Source organism: Sturnira hondurensis, unplaced genomic scaffold (assembly GCF_014824575.4).
Source record: "Sturnira hondurensis isolate 20B ecotype Veracruz unplaced genomic scaffold, ASM1482457v3 Scaffold0008640, whole genome shotgun sequence".
Taxonomy (NCBI): Eukaryota; Metazoa; Chordata; class Mammalia; order Chiroptera; family Phyllostomidae; genus Sturnira; species Sturnira hondurensis.
In genome coordinates, this window is record NW_028081271.1 from 4269857 (window position 1) to 4288801 (window position 18945).

The 18945-nt window shown below is 45.1% G+C and overlaps 1 protein-coding gene across 3 annotated transcripts in view; it reads left to right on the forward strand.

The window, feature by feature from the left end:
- The window catches only part of TENM3 (teneurin transmembrane protein 3), a 407467-nt gene that overhangs the window by 249978 nt on the left and 138544 nt on the right, over positions 1-18945 (forward strand). For all 3 annotated transcript variants that reach the window (XM_037055127.1, XM_037055128.1, XM_037055129.1), the window contains exon 4: positions 11662-11900. In XM_037055127.1, coding sequence (XP_036911022.1) covers positions 11662-11900 — 239 coding nt within the window. The remainder of the gene's footprint in view (positions 1-11661; positions 11901-18945) is intronic.

Consider the following 18945-nt stretch of genomic DNA (forward strand, 5'->3'; position numbering starts at 1 on the left):
TATACAGTAAATAGGTGCTTAATGAGCTTTATTTAAATCATTTTCCACTCTTTGGACTAGTCGTTTACTGTTTTGATTTGTTAAATTCTTCTGTTCAGCCCTGGCTGGTGTAGCTCAAAGGATTGAGTGCGGGCCTGCGAACCACACGATCGCAGTTCGATTCCCAGTCAGGGCACATGCCTGGGTTGCAGGCCAGTTCCCAGTGGGGGACACATGAGAGGCAACCACACAATGATGTTTCTCTCCCTCTCTCCTTCCCTTCCCCTCTCTCTGAAAATAAATAAAAATATTTTTTAAAAAAATTCTTCTGTTCACTATTCTTTATCTGATTGACTAGGATAGCTTCAGCAGCTCTTAAAACTCCGAAGTTCTTTTATTCTTCATCAACATACTTCTACACCTGAAATTCCTCTCTTCATCTAGATCACCACTTCTGCCTCAAGTTTACAGAAAGAGCTCTGCTGAACAGTTTTAACCATAGGCAGCCATCAATTATTAAATAAATTTACAATTAAATAGATTAAGTCTTGGGCAAATAGCACATAGGAATTCTAGGATGTCCTTTATCATGCACATTTTAATTGCAATATGTTTAGTATGTAATAACTGCCAACAGTAGGTATAATTGAGATCTTAAACCATGTAAGGAAATATCTAATACAGACTGATGTATTTGATGCCATGGCTAAACCGATAAAGTAACTAAAATGTGAAGCAGAGCACGGTAAGCTACTTTTAGCCGTCTTGATGATAACAAAAAAAATTCTACATATTTTCAGAATTAATGTTGTTCAGTTCTTACTGGCCCCAAGCAAACTCTGTAACCTGACTTGGTACTTGATTCTAGATACCTCTAAGTTAAAATAAGTCATAATAAAAATATGTTGCTCTTTTTTGTAGCCCTATATATTTTGCACAGCTGTGGTTATGCTTACATTATATAAGTCTCTCACTTAAGACTGAAAAGTAAGTGTAAAAGATACTAAAGAATTCACTCAAATACATTTCCCACAAAGCGCCTTAATAGTCTCTAGAATTCTGCCTCTCAATTTTCAGAGGTCAATTAACACATATCGCTATACTTAAAATGAACATATCTATATATTTAATATAATTACAAATTGATACAAAGGAAATTGCTGAAATGTATGATTATTCATACATTTATACTGCAGTTGTTTTGGTAAAAGCATTAAAAACCCTTTATTTCTCAAACTACTGTTTGTTCAATCACTACCAGCGCATATTAATTCAGGCAACAGCGGTGAAATGTATCTTGTTTATAAGCTTTTCATTTAAGACATTTTTCTCACCGGGATCACCTCCTAGCGTGAAAATTGTCCAAAGATAATAGCCCATCAATTCAAAAGTGTAATAGATTTGCGATCACAACACGCTCTCGGTGCGAAGAAGCACTTTATCAGTCTCACTGACTCACTGTGTCGCAGCCGGGCTCGCTACATGTTTGTTCTTTAGTTTCCACATCAAAACACATATAATTTACATCCTGATGTTGATTACTCACCTAGGGGGTGTTTGATTTTCTTATTTGAAATATTTTTCCTTAAAAATGCATACCATAATTACTTTAAAAGTTATAAAAGAAGAATCCCTTTTCATTAATAGGAATCTAAAATGTTTTCTTTTTACAAGGGAGGGATGCATAGTGTATTACTTTCTATAAAGCATTTTCAATTAAATTTATTATTGTAATAAATCTGTTCATTTATATGAGAAGCAAAATAACTGATTCACTGTGATCAAGCCCCCGCCAGCTCTTAGAAAATAGACACACACACACACACACGTGCACATCATCCCTTTTTAGACTCATCCTATTCACAAAACAGCAGAAATGAAATTATCAAAATGCAAAGAGAAAAGTATTGATGTTTAGGTAAATTGTATTATTTCTTAACCCTTACCATTTTATCCATTGCTGAAACAGGGCTTTTCAGTTGTTAGGTTCTATTTACTAATTTTTATTCCTAGTTCCAGCTTCTGCCCGGTACCCCCGCCACCACAGGGGTTATTGAAGAACTTAACCGAGTGATCTGTGTGGCGCTCCTGCCCCATCTCAGTTGGGTGGGATGTGCTCTCCCACCTGGAAGGGGTGCTTCACATCAGCATCTGAATGAGGAAGAACAAACTTTCTCTTTTACTGTAATGAAGAGGCTTCGGTGTGGGATTTTTTTCCCCCAAGTAGGCTGGATTTCTGCTCATTCCGAACCTGGATAAGAGACTGTTCTTCCTTATGTTGTCCTGTAGATGAGGAGCTACTACCCCTGATGCTGGGCAGCCCTGGGGGTGTTTCACTCACGGTGGCCAGTGCTGGAAACATCGCCAACGGGCACTACTTGGTTCTCAGCAGCTTAAAGAAGGAAAAAAGTTAAGGGAAGGGGAAGTTGTACAGAAAAGTGCTTTCCTTTTTTCCCCACTCAAAATAGCAGCTGTGTAAAGGGGTAAGGTCATTGTGTGTGTGTGTGTGTGTGTGTGTGTGTGTCAGGTGCTTTTAAAATATTTAGAATTGAGTTTTCCAGAAGTCTCTGCTAAAAGGAATAAGCTACCTCTGATTGTTCCTATATAGATTTAAATCCAGGTAATAAATTGAAACAAAGTTTTTAGAAGGGAAAAGAATGTATAAAAGCTACTCCAGCCAGAAAAGGTAAGGGCAGAGAAATAGCATGGTCGGTGTGAAGACAGGCGTGAAGCCTTTAGGGAAGCTGTAACTAACTAAGGGGAACCATCAGCTAGACCTCTACGTGGCTCACAGATCCAAGTATTAGGCTGAAAGAGAAAAGAAAGAGAGCCCCCTAAAGAAAGTCGTTTTGGAATAAGATAGTGTGTTGGGAACGTTCTATAAGCACGTGGAAACCGAAATACAGATACAGGAAACAAACAAGAACCAAAAGAGGGCAGATACCGGTGTCTCATTTGTGAGAAAGGCTAACGGTGTGGGGTATCAGTGATCTTCAAACTCTGTCACCTTCTGACACTCACGGACCAATTACTAAAATTCTGCAGCACACCAACAATGTATACATTTTTGCCACTCTGACAAAAAAAAATGTGTAATTTTGATCCCTTCACACTGGACAGTGGCTGTGTTGGCTGTTGTCACTTTTGGGGCTGACACTTCCAGGGAAAAGAGGCCAGTGTCCCTGGCTTAAATAGTCAGGCACTGCATGTCTTAAAATTCTTGTGGCTCACCAGTTTGAAAATCTCTGTGGTAGGTTTTTAAAAGTAGCAACAGATTAGAAAGGGCGAGGAAACTGAGTTCTTACCGAAGCGGTGGGATTCGAGGGAGGAACAGTAAAATTAAGAGTGAGATGAACGTAAGACAATGAAAAATGTCTCAGCCGTTTGATTCCCAGGTCAGATGGGCTGAGCCCTCTCTGGCAGAAATTCCGTTTGTTCTGAATTGGCTACTGGAGGCCAGCGGCCAGCAGTGACTTTGCGAGCAGGAGCCTTTAGATTTTCTGATATGCCTGTTCTGCAGTCTTGATGCAGAGTCTTCAAGTTCAATGGAAGCTAAGCAACAAACGGCCAACAACACCTTGCTGCCGTGGTTCTCCAAACGGGGTCCCTGCACCAGCAGCCCCGACCTTCGGGCCGCTTTTGATGCAGACTAACGCCTGAGAACCACCACTTTAATGTAGGGGAGGGTCTCTAAGTACCTTTGTGCTCCTATGGGAGGGGGGGCGGCCTGAGCCCCCACTGTGTGAATTCCCACGGCTCTACCGACACCTGCGATTCCAGAATCAGCCTGTTGAACGAACTGTTTTCACAGGAGAGGTCGGTGAGTGCAGAACCCCTTCCATGCACTTATGTAGATGCTGGTGTGGATGGGCTTCTCCCTGAGAATTCAGAGCAGCCCCTGCCATCTCTTAGCTCGGGAGCCTCACGGAGCTTCCGAGAGCCAGCATCTTTGACTGGTGACGGCGACTTCTTCCCAGTAGTTCAGTATCGAAGCGCAGGAGGTCGTGGTACCAGATGTCTCTGGGTATCTATGGAGAAATCAGTCGCTTAAAGGTGAAGAAAACAAACAGGGACCCAGCCTAGATTAAGAACAGGGAATGCCCTGCGGGGGCTTGCTTTCCGTAGCTTTGAGTTTTCTAGCTGTCAGAAGTGTTGTTTTCCCTTGCGTCACTATCTGCAGCCCATCATTTAAATAAACTGCTTTTACAGCTGTTTGATTTGTTATAAACACATTGCTAAATATACATTTAGCATAAATTCCAGTTATGGAATTTAAAGTTCAGACTTGGATAGTGAAAATTCTGGAGACGGTGGGTCATGAATTATAGGGCTTCAAAAATGCTTGGACAACAGTTAATAATCATCTTTCATGGATATCATTTTTTAAAATATATACTGACAGATATGTTGGGCTGTTTTAATTCTTGCGGTATTTAATAAATGTAATCTCAGTTATAGACCAAGTAATTAAATGAGTGGTAATGAGCTATATCAAAGGAAAGTAATAACCAATAATTCATTTTTTTGTATTTTGACAATTTTTTAAAGTATTTTATCTTCAAGTGAATTCTAGGCAGACCCTCTATTGTTTTGCCAAGTGACAAGTATTATCCAGTGACTAAAACTGTTTGAACTCAGTAGTAATTTTAGCCTCCATATATTCCCAGGTTAATTTAATCCACAAGCGTGGGGTTCGTTTGCTTTAGATCTGAAAACATCATTTTGGAAGAGTCGTTTGAAGTTGAGGAAATCTTGAGAGACCTTTAATAAGCCTCTTAAATCCAGGAAGTTCTATTTTGCCCGGAGGAAGAGGAACCCATATCTTAAAATTGTTTCAGTTCTTAAGTAAGAACTTTGGATTTTGAAAAGGCTGCAGATTTGACCGAACAGAATCCATCCTTCTCTTATTGCCACGCCATCTTTGAAATCAGAGTGTCTGATTTGAAACACACGAACTATATTCTAGGTAAAGTTTCTTTTGATTTGCCTAAAAAGCACAAGCAGAAAGCAGGACATGGAGAGATTTTATTTAAACATGTTACATATAGTTTGAGTTTGGTGTGAATTGCTCTCTTTGTTCAATGAATAATAAGAAAGAGGGAGCAACAGCACATCCCGTGCAGTGGAGTCTTTCTCTTCATAAGATGGAACAGGTTATATATAATAGAAATATTTTTCCAGGGGTCTGCATGTCACTAGTAACGATTTCAAATGTGCCTTAGGGGCAGAAACTGCACCCTGTAACTATGACACTCTTTTTATTCTAATTATTTGCTTTTTTTCATCTCAAAGAAGGCTTTTAACGCCGCAGAAAACGTTGAAGAAACAAACCTCTTTTCTGTAAAGATGACCGATTATGAAGTTAATGTAATTAAAATCTCCTCCAGGGGCTGCACGCTTTCCTTTTGGCTTTTAGTTTCTGTCCTGCTGGCCCACCAAGGGGAGGACGAGGACCACTCTGAGCCACGTCAGAACCCCTTTCCCAGGGGGCTTTTCGTGTTGCTCTGTGCCCTCCCTCATTTATTAAACCGTGTCCTTGGTATTAGAGGGATGCCAGGATTACATTAACCCGCCGAACAAAAGATTACTGTTCGCCCACTTGTTTCCTGGTAGCTCTTTTAAGTTTGCAATGTCCAATTATGTATTGGAATTTATTTCATTTTGTACTTGATGTTAGGACCTCTTTAAATGAGCATTGATATGTGGGTGTTGTGTCTAATATAATGTGGGGAGGCACATTTAAACTCACTGCCAAAATCGTAACTATTTTTTCACTATATTTTTTCGTGATAGTAAGTTTTATGGCTACTGCTTTGAAAGACAAAATCAATCAAAAGTGAAGGAACAAAGCATATCTGCTAACAGATGGAGTCAAAAAAAGAACAAAACCAATCATAAGAAGCCATGTAAGAAGCCTCACATAAGAGTAGATAGGAATCATGACTGGACATATGGAAGCAGTTCTGGTCCCATGCAAGTCTAGTGTACAAAACATGAGATTTCATTTAAGGGCAGCTAAAAATGTTACTTTTTGCTCTTCCATGCCTCTGCCAAAGAGATTAAAAAGAGGAAGGTAGGGATAAGAACTGAGAAGAACTTCATTCACCACAGCCAAAACGAAACAAGAAAGAAATGCTACAAAGGGTGGAGACCCTCTGACCAGTTGACTGCAGGGCAGAAGGGTGGGCAGGAGAGAGGAGTAATTGAAAATCACCCCTGTGTCCATTGGAGGTGTGTTTCTAACAGACCCAGAGGCAGGCCTGGGGTCAGCAAGAAAGATGAGGGGCTTCCGTCTTTGTCCCTACTAATTTCAAATTTGTGACATGACCCACAGAAAAAAAAAAAATCCATGACACAATCACTTAGAAACACACCAGCCAGTGTGAGCCGAAATGATAAGGTCGGTCTGCAGGCCACCACGGAACAGACCTTTTAGCTTCAGAAGTCAAACAAGCAGCCATGCAGTGTGCCTGATGGGGAGCCATCCTTCCCGATGACGTCTTCCTGGCGACCTGGCAGCACCATGAGTGATGCCGCGCAGGCCTGCGTGGCTCGTGTCTGGTTGCTGTTGCTGCTAAACAGGCTCCCCCTCAAGACTGCAAAGCCACAAAGCAACTGTTCGTGCTCGGTGACCCTCTGCACCCGCTGTCTCTGGGGCTTCGAAACTGACTTTCCTCCTCCCCGTGTCTGACAGTGTGTCTTCAAGTGTGCCTCTGGGTCGTCACCGGAGAGGGGCAGCGGTGCAGACAGCTGGGGGACTGGAGGCAGGCGTCACACAAAGCATCGTTTGGAACCTCAGCACAAAAACAGCCGGCTCCCGTGGGGCCCATGCCACGGCTGCTTTAGTCCTGGGTACACGAGGGAATATGCTCACAGGATTCGCATCTTTCATTCCCAAACATGGCTGAGAGGTAAAGAAAATGTCTGCCTTTATTCTGCAAACTGCCTGTGGATGCCAGGTCACAGCCGTACGTTTTTTGGGTGGTACTTTCTGCAGAATTTTTCCTGCGTGAGCAGCATATTCCCAAGGCCAAAGGGCCTGGCAAAGAGTCACAGGACAGGGGAAGACTGTTACAACACACAGATACGCGTGCCCCAGAGAGAATCAGGGGTCGAATCGTTTTCTCGTGCACTCAGCGCACCATCGTCACATAGCCGGATTCCAGGGTCCATTCACATTTGCTCGCTAAACATCTGTGCAGTTGCAGATGCACATGACATGTGGTGGTGGCCCTGGAAACCGCTCAGAGGAAGTCCTGGGCCGAAAAGACGGACATTTGTCACAATATGCGCCTGTTCAGTGTTCTGCAGACTCTGTATTGCAGGGGAAGGAAAGAGCATTGTTGACTTTAGAAAGAAGACATCCTGACTGAACCTCGAAAGTGACACGATTCCCTACAAATATGAACGCACACGGTCTCCTCTCTGGGAAGTGTGTGGACATAGACCCCTTCTGTTCCTCCAGGTCACGTCCAAGACATCCTCACGCAGGTTTTGTAGCACCTTGCAGGTTACTTTCACCTAAAGGAATTGTTCTCACATGAATAACAGCACTCGTTTGTCATTGGTTTAAAAATACATCAGTCTAAACAGTCTTTGCAAATTCTTTCTATACTCACATACTCGGACGATACTGAAGACCAGTGATTTTAAAACACATGCATTGGAGATCTGGCTTCTGGGCCAATGTCTTATAATGTTACTGTAGTCGTGATGCACGTGTAGCTCCAAGGCACTAATCGGAGCCCCCTGGTATGGGTGGTCTTTCAGACAGAGCAAGGGGAAGGGTACTTCCGAGGCTTAAAGTCAGTGGCCAAAAAATCCTCTCTGGCAACAGCATGAATACATGCATGCGTTAAGTAAGTTTGAATCTCTCTGACCATAACGCGGTCTTCCTTCCTCTAGTGTTGGCAAGTCGTGTAGTTCTGAATATTACATCTTCATTTTCAATGTCATCTCGGAGTACCTCGAGCCCTGTTCTTGTGAGAGTGCCGTGCCAGGACCGCCCAAGCAGAGGTACATCGTGTGTCAGTATCACAAATGCTGGAAACTGAAGCAGAAATGTCTAATGTGGAGTTGGCCTGTGTCCAGCTTATTGTCTTGTGCACAGTAGGTACATATTTTCAGTGTTAAAGCGAAGATAATGTAGGCTTCCATGACACAGGTTCAAGTCCCATTTCCCGTGAAGAGATGACCCAAGCCACTTTGAACCAAGTGGTGACATGTCTTCCAGGGGTGCTTTGCATTCCAGTCCTATAATTGCCAATTTCTATCTATCTATTTTTATTGTTGTTATTGTACGTACTTATCATTAGCCATGCTATGGGTCCTTGTCCAAGGTACTTCAACTCCCCGAAACTCACTCTGCGAGTCAGCACAACGGTCACCGTTTCATCTGTGTCACAGTGTTTGCTGAGCCGCCGCTGTGGTCCAGGAGCTGCCTGAGCCCTGCAGATGCTCACGGGGAATGAGGAGTCATGGAGTTTACGTTCCGACGGGAGAAGCCAGGCAGCAGATGAGTGTGGCGGCTCTATCATCCTTATCTATCAGTTTGGCTCGCTACACACCTTCACTTTTTTAAAATTCCTGTCTGTGTTTCATCTGAAGCTCCCTCACTCCTAGGTGCTTTCCTCTCATATTCTGGGTCTCTCCCTTCTTCTATGCTGCTGTGAGCACAGCAAGGAGGGTCTGGTGCTGGAATGTTCTGCAGGAAGCCATTGAGTTTTCCTGCTCTGTGTTATCACCACGGTGCTACTGAGGCACCTTCGTTCCCATCCGAGTGGCCTCTTTGGGTCCAGTGGCACCCTCCACCGTGTCTGTGCCACTCTTGAAGCTGCAAAAATAGTTCTGCTCCTTACAAGTCATGCCGAGATGCAGGAATCTCAGGGATCTCTTTGTAATTACAGCCCCCAGGCACTCCGCGCATCAGTTTTTGAGTGGGATTCTATTACCTCTGCAGGTCTCAGGTGTGCTCTGCTCTCCTGACACGCCAGGTAGTGTCACCTCTTCAAGGCTCCCTCTGCCAGGGGAGCCCAGCGGGCCTCTGTGTCTCTGGTACAGGGAATCTCTACCTCATCCATTCCCCTTTCCCCTCTTCCTAATCCTTCATAAGAAAATTTCTAGTCTAAGGGGAATCTTTATGTCCTAACTTCTATCGCTTTCAAACATTTCAGTTATAGCCCACGTCCTTAATGCGTCCACTTGCCTGCAGAAATTCTTTCCAGTGCCAAAGCCTATGTCTGGCCACGGCCTGTACACTGGTTGCCATTGAAAGACTGCTGGTTTCTGTGGCGTATTCAGGTCAGTCCCTGCTGTTTCTGGGCCCTCGACCCTCCAGCACAGAGTGGAGGCAGCGCAGAGAGCCTCAGGGGTCTCTGGGACTCGCCACCCCCACCCCCAGACTTGCCACAAAGCGTCCAGCAGGCTTCTCTCCCAGGGCCCTGCGGATCCCCGGCTCTGTCGGCTCCCTGACGCTCCCTCCTCTTTGCAGCCTGAAAATGCGCTCCTGGTCTGGGGGTGGGGGGCAAGCCCTCTTACCCCCACGGTGTTTCCCCAAATGTTGTGGTTGTACCCCAGTCCTTTCCATTTTGCCCAGGAGCCTGGGCGATAGGAAACCCTCAACAGACTCAGACTGTTTTCACTTCTCATCTTTTCCCCTCTCTCCTGGAGGTGACACAGTAAAGCCGCTGTGGGAACTGAGAGCAGTCAGGCAACGCAAGGACACAAAGAGACACATTTCCAGAAGAAAAACACACCTTAAAGAGCATGTGATTATTTTCTCTCTGTGACCCACCACACAAGTAAACGAATGAATAAGAGAACAGCGGACGGCAGTGAGCCCCCTGAGGAAAATGAGTGTGGTGGCGTGACAGAGAGTGAAGGGAGCGAGGCTTAGTAGGAGCTCTGTCCCTGACGTCCCCCTGTCTAGCCTCACAGTCACCTTCTCCGAGAGCAGAGGCCCCACCCCCAGGGGCACTGAGACACAGTCTGTGGCTGTGGGTGGCTGAGCCTCTTGCTCCCTCCTGGTGTGCGCTCCTAAGAAGGAAGGAAGGGTCTAGACCAGGGTCCACCGCAGCTCACTGGCCGGGTCCAGCCTGTCACCTGTGTTTGTGGTGATCCTGAGCAAGACGGGGTTTCCCGTCTTGAAGCGGTTGAAACAAACACACAAAGAAGATGACTACTTCACGACATGGGAGAATTTGATGAAACAGAAATTTCTTAGGGAATAAGGAAAGTTTCCTTTGAAGGCAGCCACGTGCAGCCATTCATGTATCGTCCGGGTGCCGTCACCGTAGTCCCAGCAGAGTTGCTCTGTGGGGACAGGTGTTGCCAGCACCTGGCCTGAATGGGGAGGGGACTGCGTGACGCAGTACAGCCCGTCCTCTCACCCAGAGTGTGGGCCGGTGTGAGTGTCCCTGATATTGAGGGTGTGAACCAGCAAACTCATTTCACATGTTTGGTGCGGAGGCTGTTATATCTTGAATTTGGATTTAGAGACTTCAAATGAAATGAGTCTCCCACTCACACAAGGACGTGAGCATTAGAACCTAAAATACGCCGCTGTGTGCCTCCCAAAATCGTCTTGCATGCAACTGTCCCGAGCCATGGTGGGCTCTTCCAGGACACCTGTGACCCCCCTGGATGGGAAAGAAAAACACAGCTCGTTGGCTTCATTGGACACGTTAGGGGGGAACCTAGTAATAGCTTTGAGACACAAACTAAGTACATTATAAGTCACCAGCACACTATGACGTGTAAACAGTGAAAACCATGGGAACTTCTATTAACAGGAGCCTGAAAATTAGTCATGTTCCCCACAGACTCCTCCTAGAGCGCTCCCGTCACGTGGTTATTCAGTTTCTGCTGGAGCATCCTCTAAGGAAGAGACTGTGGGGCAGCGGGCGCCCGTGTCTGCGGCTCCCTCGTTGGGGAAACTCTGTATTCCATCTTCAACCTGCTTCGCCAACCCCTTCACCCACTTGGGTCAGGCTTATGAAGCATCCTGTGACTCCTCCCTTTCTCTCTCTGCACCCCTGGCACCTTAACCTTCCCTGTTACGTTTGACCTAAGCTAAAAATAAAATGCCTTGCCTCCGTTCAGAACTGACCAGCTGCCTGCCTGTGGCCAGGCTGGACCGTCCTCATTGGTGGGAGAGAGGCTAGGATTAGGATTAGGAAGTTTCCACGGGCCTCCAGGACAGCCACGTGGTCTTCCGTGCTTGTGTGCACACGCGCGCCTATTCTCATGTAGTTGTAAATGTGGGTGTAGTTGTAAGGTGATAGGATGAGCTTTCTTAAAGGAAATGTGAAGACGTTCTTAAGGCAATTCATGAAGACCAGTTCCAGACGGTCCTGTGCAGGTACAATCAGAGGAGCTTTTGAGCTCCCAAGCTCTGTGCTTGCTACAGAGGTGAGCAGTCTCTGGTTGCGCATAAATACTGCTGACTGCATTATGAACCACCCTTTCATCGGTCTTTTTGTGAGTTGAGGGTTTTTTTGGCTAAAAAAAAAAAACACGCCCGGGTTTGAAAAGCATTTTATTTCTAGGTTTTTAAATGTGATATGAAGTAAATGATGAAAAGACAGAGAGAGAAGGCATGGCCGGCGCTGTCCCCCCATGTTAACCTGTTTGAAGGTCGATATTGGAGCGGATGCCGCATAATGATCTTCTCCTGTTCCGCAGGCATTTCCTATTCAAAACAGGGACAGGGACCACGCCACTGTTCAGCACCGCGACCCCAGGATACACGATGGCTTCTGGCTCTGTTTATTCGCCGCCCACTCGGCCGCTCCCCAGAAACACGCTGTCCAGAAGCGCTTTCAAGTTCAAGAAGTCTTCGAAGCACTGCAGCTGGAAGTGCACGGCGCTGTGCGCCGTAGGGGTGTCCGTGCTGCTGGCCGTGCTCCTGTCCTACTTCATAGGTAAGGCCCGAGCCGAAAGCTGTTCTGTCGGGAGGCGGCGCATGGTACTGTGGTTTTGTTGGTTTTTATCTCGTCATTTGGTCCGGAAGTCTATTCCGAGGTCGTATTTTCTGGGGAAGGGGTTGGGCATCATGCATTTTAATCGCAGGGTGGTCAACGTAATTTCTGACAAATTTAGGTAACTAGAAAAGCTTCGTGTGCGTAAAGAATGAGTTACATTCTCGGACACAAACTATAGTGTGCATTTGCACTTGACTTAACTCCTCGTGAAAACATGGGTAACTCTGCCGTTTCACGTACACAGAATAATTCACGCACTTTCGGGAAGGAGCACGATGCAGGGATCTCCCGCGATGCACAGTCAGTAGGGAACTCGGCCGCTTGGCCACATCACACGTCTTTAGAGATACCCAATGGAAACCTCGTCACTCGGGACTGTCCTCCTGTGCTCAGGGGCACGCTCCTGAGAGCCGTGCGTCCACGCAACAACAAAAGGCTTATCTGCTCGTCCCTCAACGTGGATTTGTCATCTCTTCTGAGGTGGCATCGGCCACAGTTTTCACTTCACAGTAACCCAAGCAATGGGAGCTGCTTGTAAAAGTTGCCACTTTTTAAAAAAAAGGTTTCACAGCACATGGGAGCATTCACACTACTGGGGGTTGCTTGTTGAAACATCAGAGGTGACCACATCAGATTTAGATTGGCTCCTAAGTGTGGGGAAGGGCCTACCCCATTGAAATGCGGAGGGGGGCCACTGAGAGCGAGCCCAGGCTGTGTGGCTCCAGTCCAACGAGAGCAGCGGTCAGTGCTGCGGTTTCAAGTTTACGAAGCAGTTTGTGATGCCCCACGAGGTTCTGGGACCGAGGGAGACTCCACAGAGCTGCCTGTGCAGTGTTGCGGTGCTTGTGCCACGGACCCCTGTCCACCGTTAGCTGCCACGTTCCTTAGTTATAAACCATGTGCTTTGGAGTCACGATGCTCAAGAGACAAGTGGAATATAGAGCGTGAAGGAACTCGAGAGATGACTGAGTCAGGGATGGCCCCTGCGTGGCATGTCACGTGCTGCCACCTCCTGTCCCTTGACCAGGCAGACACCACTGGCAAGTTGGCACCTTTCCAGTGATGCCCCAGCCTCCTGGGCCTCACCACATGCTCCGTGGAGCACCTTGCAGGGCTGCTGTCCGTCTGGGCTGAAAACCGGGTGACACCCTTTTGTCCATTTACGATCAAAGTCTGCTCCCTCCTTGTAAAAGGGCCAAACCGGGTACGCAGGAGGCTGTGGCTTGGTGGAGATCACGCAGGGATGAGGCAGGGCGGTGCCCTTCCCTGGCACTCCAGGTCAGGGAGGACGCACAGAGCAACGAAACTCAGTATTCGGAGACGGGTTCCCGGTGTGCAGCTGTTAGAAGGGCCTCCTCCAGTCAGCCGGGCGAGTTATTTCTGTCCATCAGCATCGTGCTGCTGACGCAGGCTGCAGGGTCCCGAAATGCATCCGTCAGGAATGGGGTGGAATAAGTTCAGCTTATGATTTTGCAGGGGGTTTTTTCACTGTAGTACATGCCGAACAGATGCCTGCCACGCAGAGCGGATCCAGGGTCTGTGTGGTCGCGCTGTTGTCAGAGGTGCTTCCTCATTGTGCCCGGGTCCTACCAATTGTTCATTGTGTGCACACTGGCGCTGACACCGTTTGATTCTACGTACATTGTGTGGCTCACAGGAAAAACAGCATCTTAATGTCAGCTTGGATCACTATCGTTTGTGAGACATGTCCTCTTTTCAAGGATCCTTTAGTGAATGCAATTATTAGAGTTCTAAGTAAAAGCTCAAATGTTTCTTTTTTTTAAATTGCCTATTTTTACTGTTTCCTAGTTAGCATCATCCTTTATTCCTATGGGTACCACTCTCAAAAAATCCCCCATTTAACTTAGGCTTCCCCCACATGGACACATACAATTATATAGTTAGCATAATACCCACCAGTGTACGGGTATTTGTTGGACATTCCTTATGACCCAGTTATTGTGCCAGGAACTGAGGCGCTGCAATCCAAGGGTTACCTGGAAAAAATTTCCATGATCCTCAAAGCATTATCTCATACTCTTTATTGCTTTAATTAAGCACAAATATACTGAGCATTTCACTGGTCTTCCTCTGCTTAAACAACTCACACTCAATGCAATGGGTTGTTTTGTTTTGTTTGTATCAGGTAAAGAATATATTTTCTTCATCAGTTAGCATGATAAACCTTTTCAGACTAAAGATACCGCCTTTACCCTTGAAAAAAGAACAGGGTACTTCTCTCAGGGGAGGTTGTTGGTCTCCATTGAGTGTGCGTGGAGAGTAGGGGAGACCAGTCTGATAAAGCCCAAATCAGTGGGGAAACCAGCGTCATGGCCAGATTGACCTCACAACCTTGGACGAAGCGCCGTCACCCTTAAACTCATTTCCCATTCCCTGGGAGGTCCGCACGCGCTCATGTCTGTCAATATAAAGTCACAGCCTTAAGACATATGCAGAGTAAAAAGCTTGAGGAATCATTTCTACCCCAGACTTTCTTTCTCACCTTCTAATATGGTCACGAGCAGTTATGAAGATGTGGCGTTAACGGGTCTCTCTCCTAAGGTCAAGTTATTTCAGGGTAGTCAAGGTGCGTAACTTCTGAAATGGAGGGAAAAGGGGAGGGAGGTGGGCTTTGTTGTTTGTTTGTTTGTTTTTCTATCCCCACAAAAGATTACAGAGAATAAAGGAAAGACGAAAAAGAAAGTGAGAATTAATTTCCCTACATCACTATTAACTTTTTGCATAGGTGACCACTGTTAACGTTCTGCTGTATACCCTTCCGGTTATTTTTCCGTGCGTGTGTTGGTCTAGTGTTCCGTGTTTTAGTGAATTTCCCCAGGCGTTCTCGCTCACCATGCATCAACCATTGTATGTGTGTGACTTTATTTCACGGCTGTTTTAAATTAAGCAGTTCCCCGAAATGCTGTGACCGTTCTCTTCTGCAAGCGTGTGTTTATGTGTGCATGTAGGTTCAGTTGATCGCATTTTCGATCGGAATAAATTCTTTGAGAGAAATTTTCAGTGCCAAAGGATAGACGTGTTTTAAATGTGCAAGCCACGGCCAAATTATCCTCCAGTTTACATAATTACCAATGCTATGTATTATCGATATTTTTAACCCTTGCCAATCTCTTATGCTGAAACATTTTATTGTTGTTTTCATTTCTTACTAGTAGTGCTGAATATCTTTTCATATACTTATTGACCATTTGTATTTCTTTTTACATGTGTGAGTAGCCTAGTATACCCCATTTTTCTGTTGGGAATACTCTCCTCTTTGTGATTTGCAAGTGTTTATTTACTAAGGATATTAGTCATTTGTCATATATGTTACATTGTTTTCCAATTGCATATTAACTTGGTTCATAGTCCTATGCCTTATACCATACAGAATTTTCAATCTCATTTATTAATTTTTCTTTATAATTCCTGATATTTCATGCTGTACCTATAAAGTCTGTATTTACTCTTAATATTATTTTTTAAGTCACTTAAATTTTCTTCTCGTGCTTCTATGGTTTCTTAATAACCATTGTAAGTTCAAAACTTTTCCGGGCATTCAAACAGATGTTAGAGTTTCAAATCAGCGCTCCATTCTAGAAACTTATAGTCAAGCGATAAAGATACTTCTGACAGCACAGGCTTTCATAGCAACATGGTTCACAGGAGCAAAATATAGAGGAGAGAAGAAAAATACTTCAGGCCGGAGATGCTGGGGAAAAACTTAATCTAGCAGGTGCTTCTGAAGAGGTCAAGAAGAGTTCAGTTTACTGGACTTAACGTCAAAATGGTTAGTGGGAGACGACCTTCAAAGGATGTCATGCAAGGCAAGGCAAGGAACAGACAGGAAGCATCTACAGTGGTCACGTGGGGTGCTGGCTGTGCACCAGGCACAAGGTTCGAAGCTGTGTGTGAATTACCTCATTTAATGTTCACAACAGCGCTTTGAGTTACTATCTCCACGGAACAAATGGGAATCGACTGCTGAGAGAGGTACCTTGCCTGAAGGCGCATAGCCTGCAAATGATGAAGGTGGACCAGAAACTGGAGGCAGTCCATTCCTCTGCACTGCCTCCCGTAAAGTTTTGAAGAACTAAAAAGTAAAAGTGTTTCTGTTTTCCAACAATTGCTTTGCTGGCATTCCGAAACATGGAATTTGAAGAAAGGAAGTCCAGACTTGGGCTTTTCAAACCTCAGTGGGCCTAGGAATCACAGGAGGATCTTGTGAAAATGCGTGTTCGGATTCAGCGGATTTGCTGGGAGAGCTGAGGTTCCGTATCTCAGACAGGCTGTAGGTGATGCTGCTGTGGCCCGCGGACCATGCCCGGAGGAGCAGGACCACGGGCCAGCAGTGTCACACGCTGCACTGGGCGAGGACATGACCTAGTTCAGCACTTAATTCAGTGGCCGCTGGACACATGTGGCTCTTGAGCGCTCAAAATGTGGCCACTGCCACTCCGGGACTGGAATTCGCCTTTTCTTGTTAATGCATTTCAACTCAGACAGCCACGTGTGGCTAGTGGCTGTCACCCGGACAGGTCAAGCGCAGACGACCTGTTAGAAAGCTCGGCAAAGTGGGGGGTCATGAGGCCCTGCTGGGGTAGAGGAGTGGCAGAAATGAGGAACTCTGGCTTGTACGTGATAGGACGGGTGTGCCATGATGTGTCACCTGTCAATTCTTAGAAACCCCATGTCCACCCTTGCACACGTGACCCACCTCTTTCCAACGATCACATCGGGGTTTTCTTTAGACTGCAGAGCTCCTGAAGGAAAGCCTCCTCCAGTGCATTAATCTGTAAGTGGGTGTGTCTTCACACAATGAAAATCCACTGATTTCTAACCACACGAGCTACATTTCATGATAATACTGATACAGCCTATCAAAGGCCCGTCGCTGCACTTCCTGGGCCCTGTTTCTTCTTCTTTTTTTCCTGTTCTAATGATTGGAACATTATAAACCTGGGCAACAGAAGGCAGCTGTTTGCCAAAGATCGGATTACGGAGCTAGTCCGCTAGTTCCTGCTGCTTCCCATTCTGGTCACGGCTATGGGATGAGTAGGAGCCTTGATTATTTTTCCTTACCCACAGAAGGTGGGCGATAACCTGAAATCATAAGGTCGGACACCTAGAAAAATGCCCAAAAATCTTATTATAAAGCATGACGACGAATGAAACATTCAGTGCAAATCAAAATAAAACTTTGAATTACTGGTTAACACCACTTAAAACCAGCAGCAAAGTCAGGTCAGACTTCACCTGACACCGTCATGGGCAGGTCACCTCATTAGCATGTCCAGGTACTGCTGGGCGGAGCCTGAAAATTTCAATGATTTCCCACTTGCAGTAACACTGAAAGTATTTGCACATACTCCTTACTTTTAAGGAAAACTAGAGAAAACAAAAACCTTATCAAATTATAGTATGCTAGTTTGTTTTCTTGATTTTTGGCCTGGTTTATCCCAACCAATATTCCACTTGACAAATTTTATAATGGCTTTATTGAAATATAATTCTCACATCCTACAGTTCACTCATTCAAAGTGTACAACTCAATGGTGTTTCGTATTTTCGCACAGTGTTGTGATCAGTTTTAGAACAGTCTCATCACCCCCAAAGCACAAACCCAGTATTCTTTAACAGTCACTTCCCATTTCCCTCTAAACCAAGGGTGTCAAACTCCTTTCCACCGGGGACCCTGTCAGTCTCCTGGTTGCCTTCAAAGGGCCGAATGCAATTTCAACTCTTCACTGTTAAGGAGCAGTTACATTTATACAGTCCTAAAATTATTTCACCCCTTTGAAGGCAATGGTGAGGCTGATGGGGCCCCCAGTGAAAATGAGTTGGACACCCCTGCTCTAAACCTTCCATAGGATCTCCCACACCCACGCAAAAATCTGAACTTTTAAGGGGTTGGTTTCTTAACTCCTTTCTCAATGACATGAAATAACTCAGCATTGTGTGTCTGATGAACTCCTGACATATGCTGCTAAACCCAAGAAATACTTGCAATTTCAGTATTCTGTTTCACTGAAAAAAAACACATAGGTAGTGATTTATGTCCTTTGAACATCTGCTACCAACTGATTCGTAAAATAGATGTTGTGATATCCTGCTAAAAAGGCCGTTTAACAGCATGAGTTTCCCGTAGATCTGGCCAAACAGAACCTGTCGAGTCCAGGTTCATTGCAGTTATGATTTGCTAGCAGTTATCTGTCCCACTTCTTAGTCTATTTGCATTTTATGGACATTTTTACTTCTCGGTGTACCTTGACATTGATTACGGTACCAGCGATATATATATGCAACTCAGAGTCAGGAAGAAAAATACGCCAGCCCTCTATGCTTCATGAGAAATCAACCATTTAAATATATACGGCAAAATAAAATGCGTTGTGACATTCTTTTTTCTCTTTGGACACGTCTGTGTAATAAAAGTGCTGTTTTATTAGGTTATAGAACACAACCAAGCAATGAATTGCACGCCATTTTTCACTACAGCATCTTCCCTTGCCTCCTAGTTGCATCACCTTCAAAAAATGCATCTTGTCTGAGGTGCAGTGGTGCTGTTTTAGTACTAACGTGATTTCATCACATTGCATTGCAGAAAAAAATACCCTGCCTGAATTGAAGAAAACTGGAAACTGTAAACCAAACATTTTAAATCAGTATTTTATTTTATCCTTGGATACATGAAATTAAAGACATACCGAAACCTGATTCAGTGGTGAGTGAAGACCCAGAATAAAACGATTTACCTGAAGAGAGGAGGAAAAAGGGGGCATGATAAAGCACGCTACTTAGTGTCTGGTTCTACACATGCAAAAGGAAAAAATGTAAAACCCATTCTCAACAGTTGCGTCTTTTCCCATTAAGAGGCGCTCCATATGGATAAAATTATGCATGTGTGTGCATGTGTGTACCCACATACTCCCTCCCCCACATTTTGGCTGTCTCATCATGTTTGTTGTATACTGTCCTAACTTTC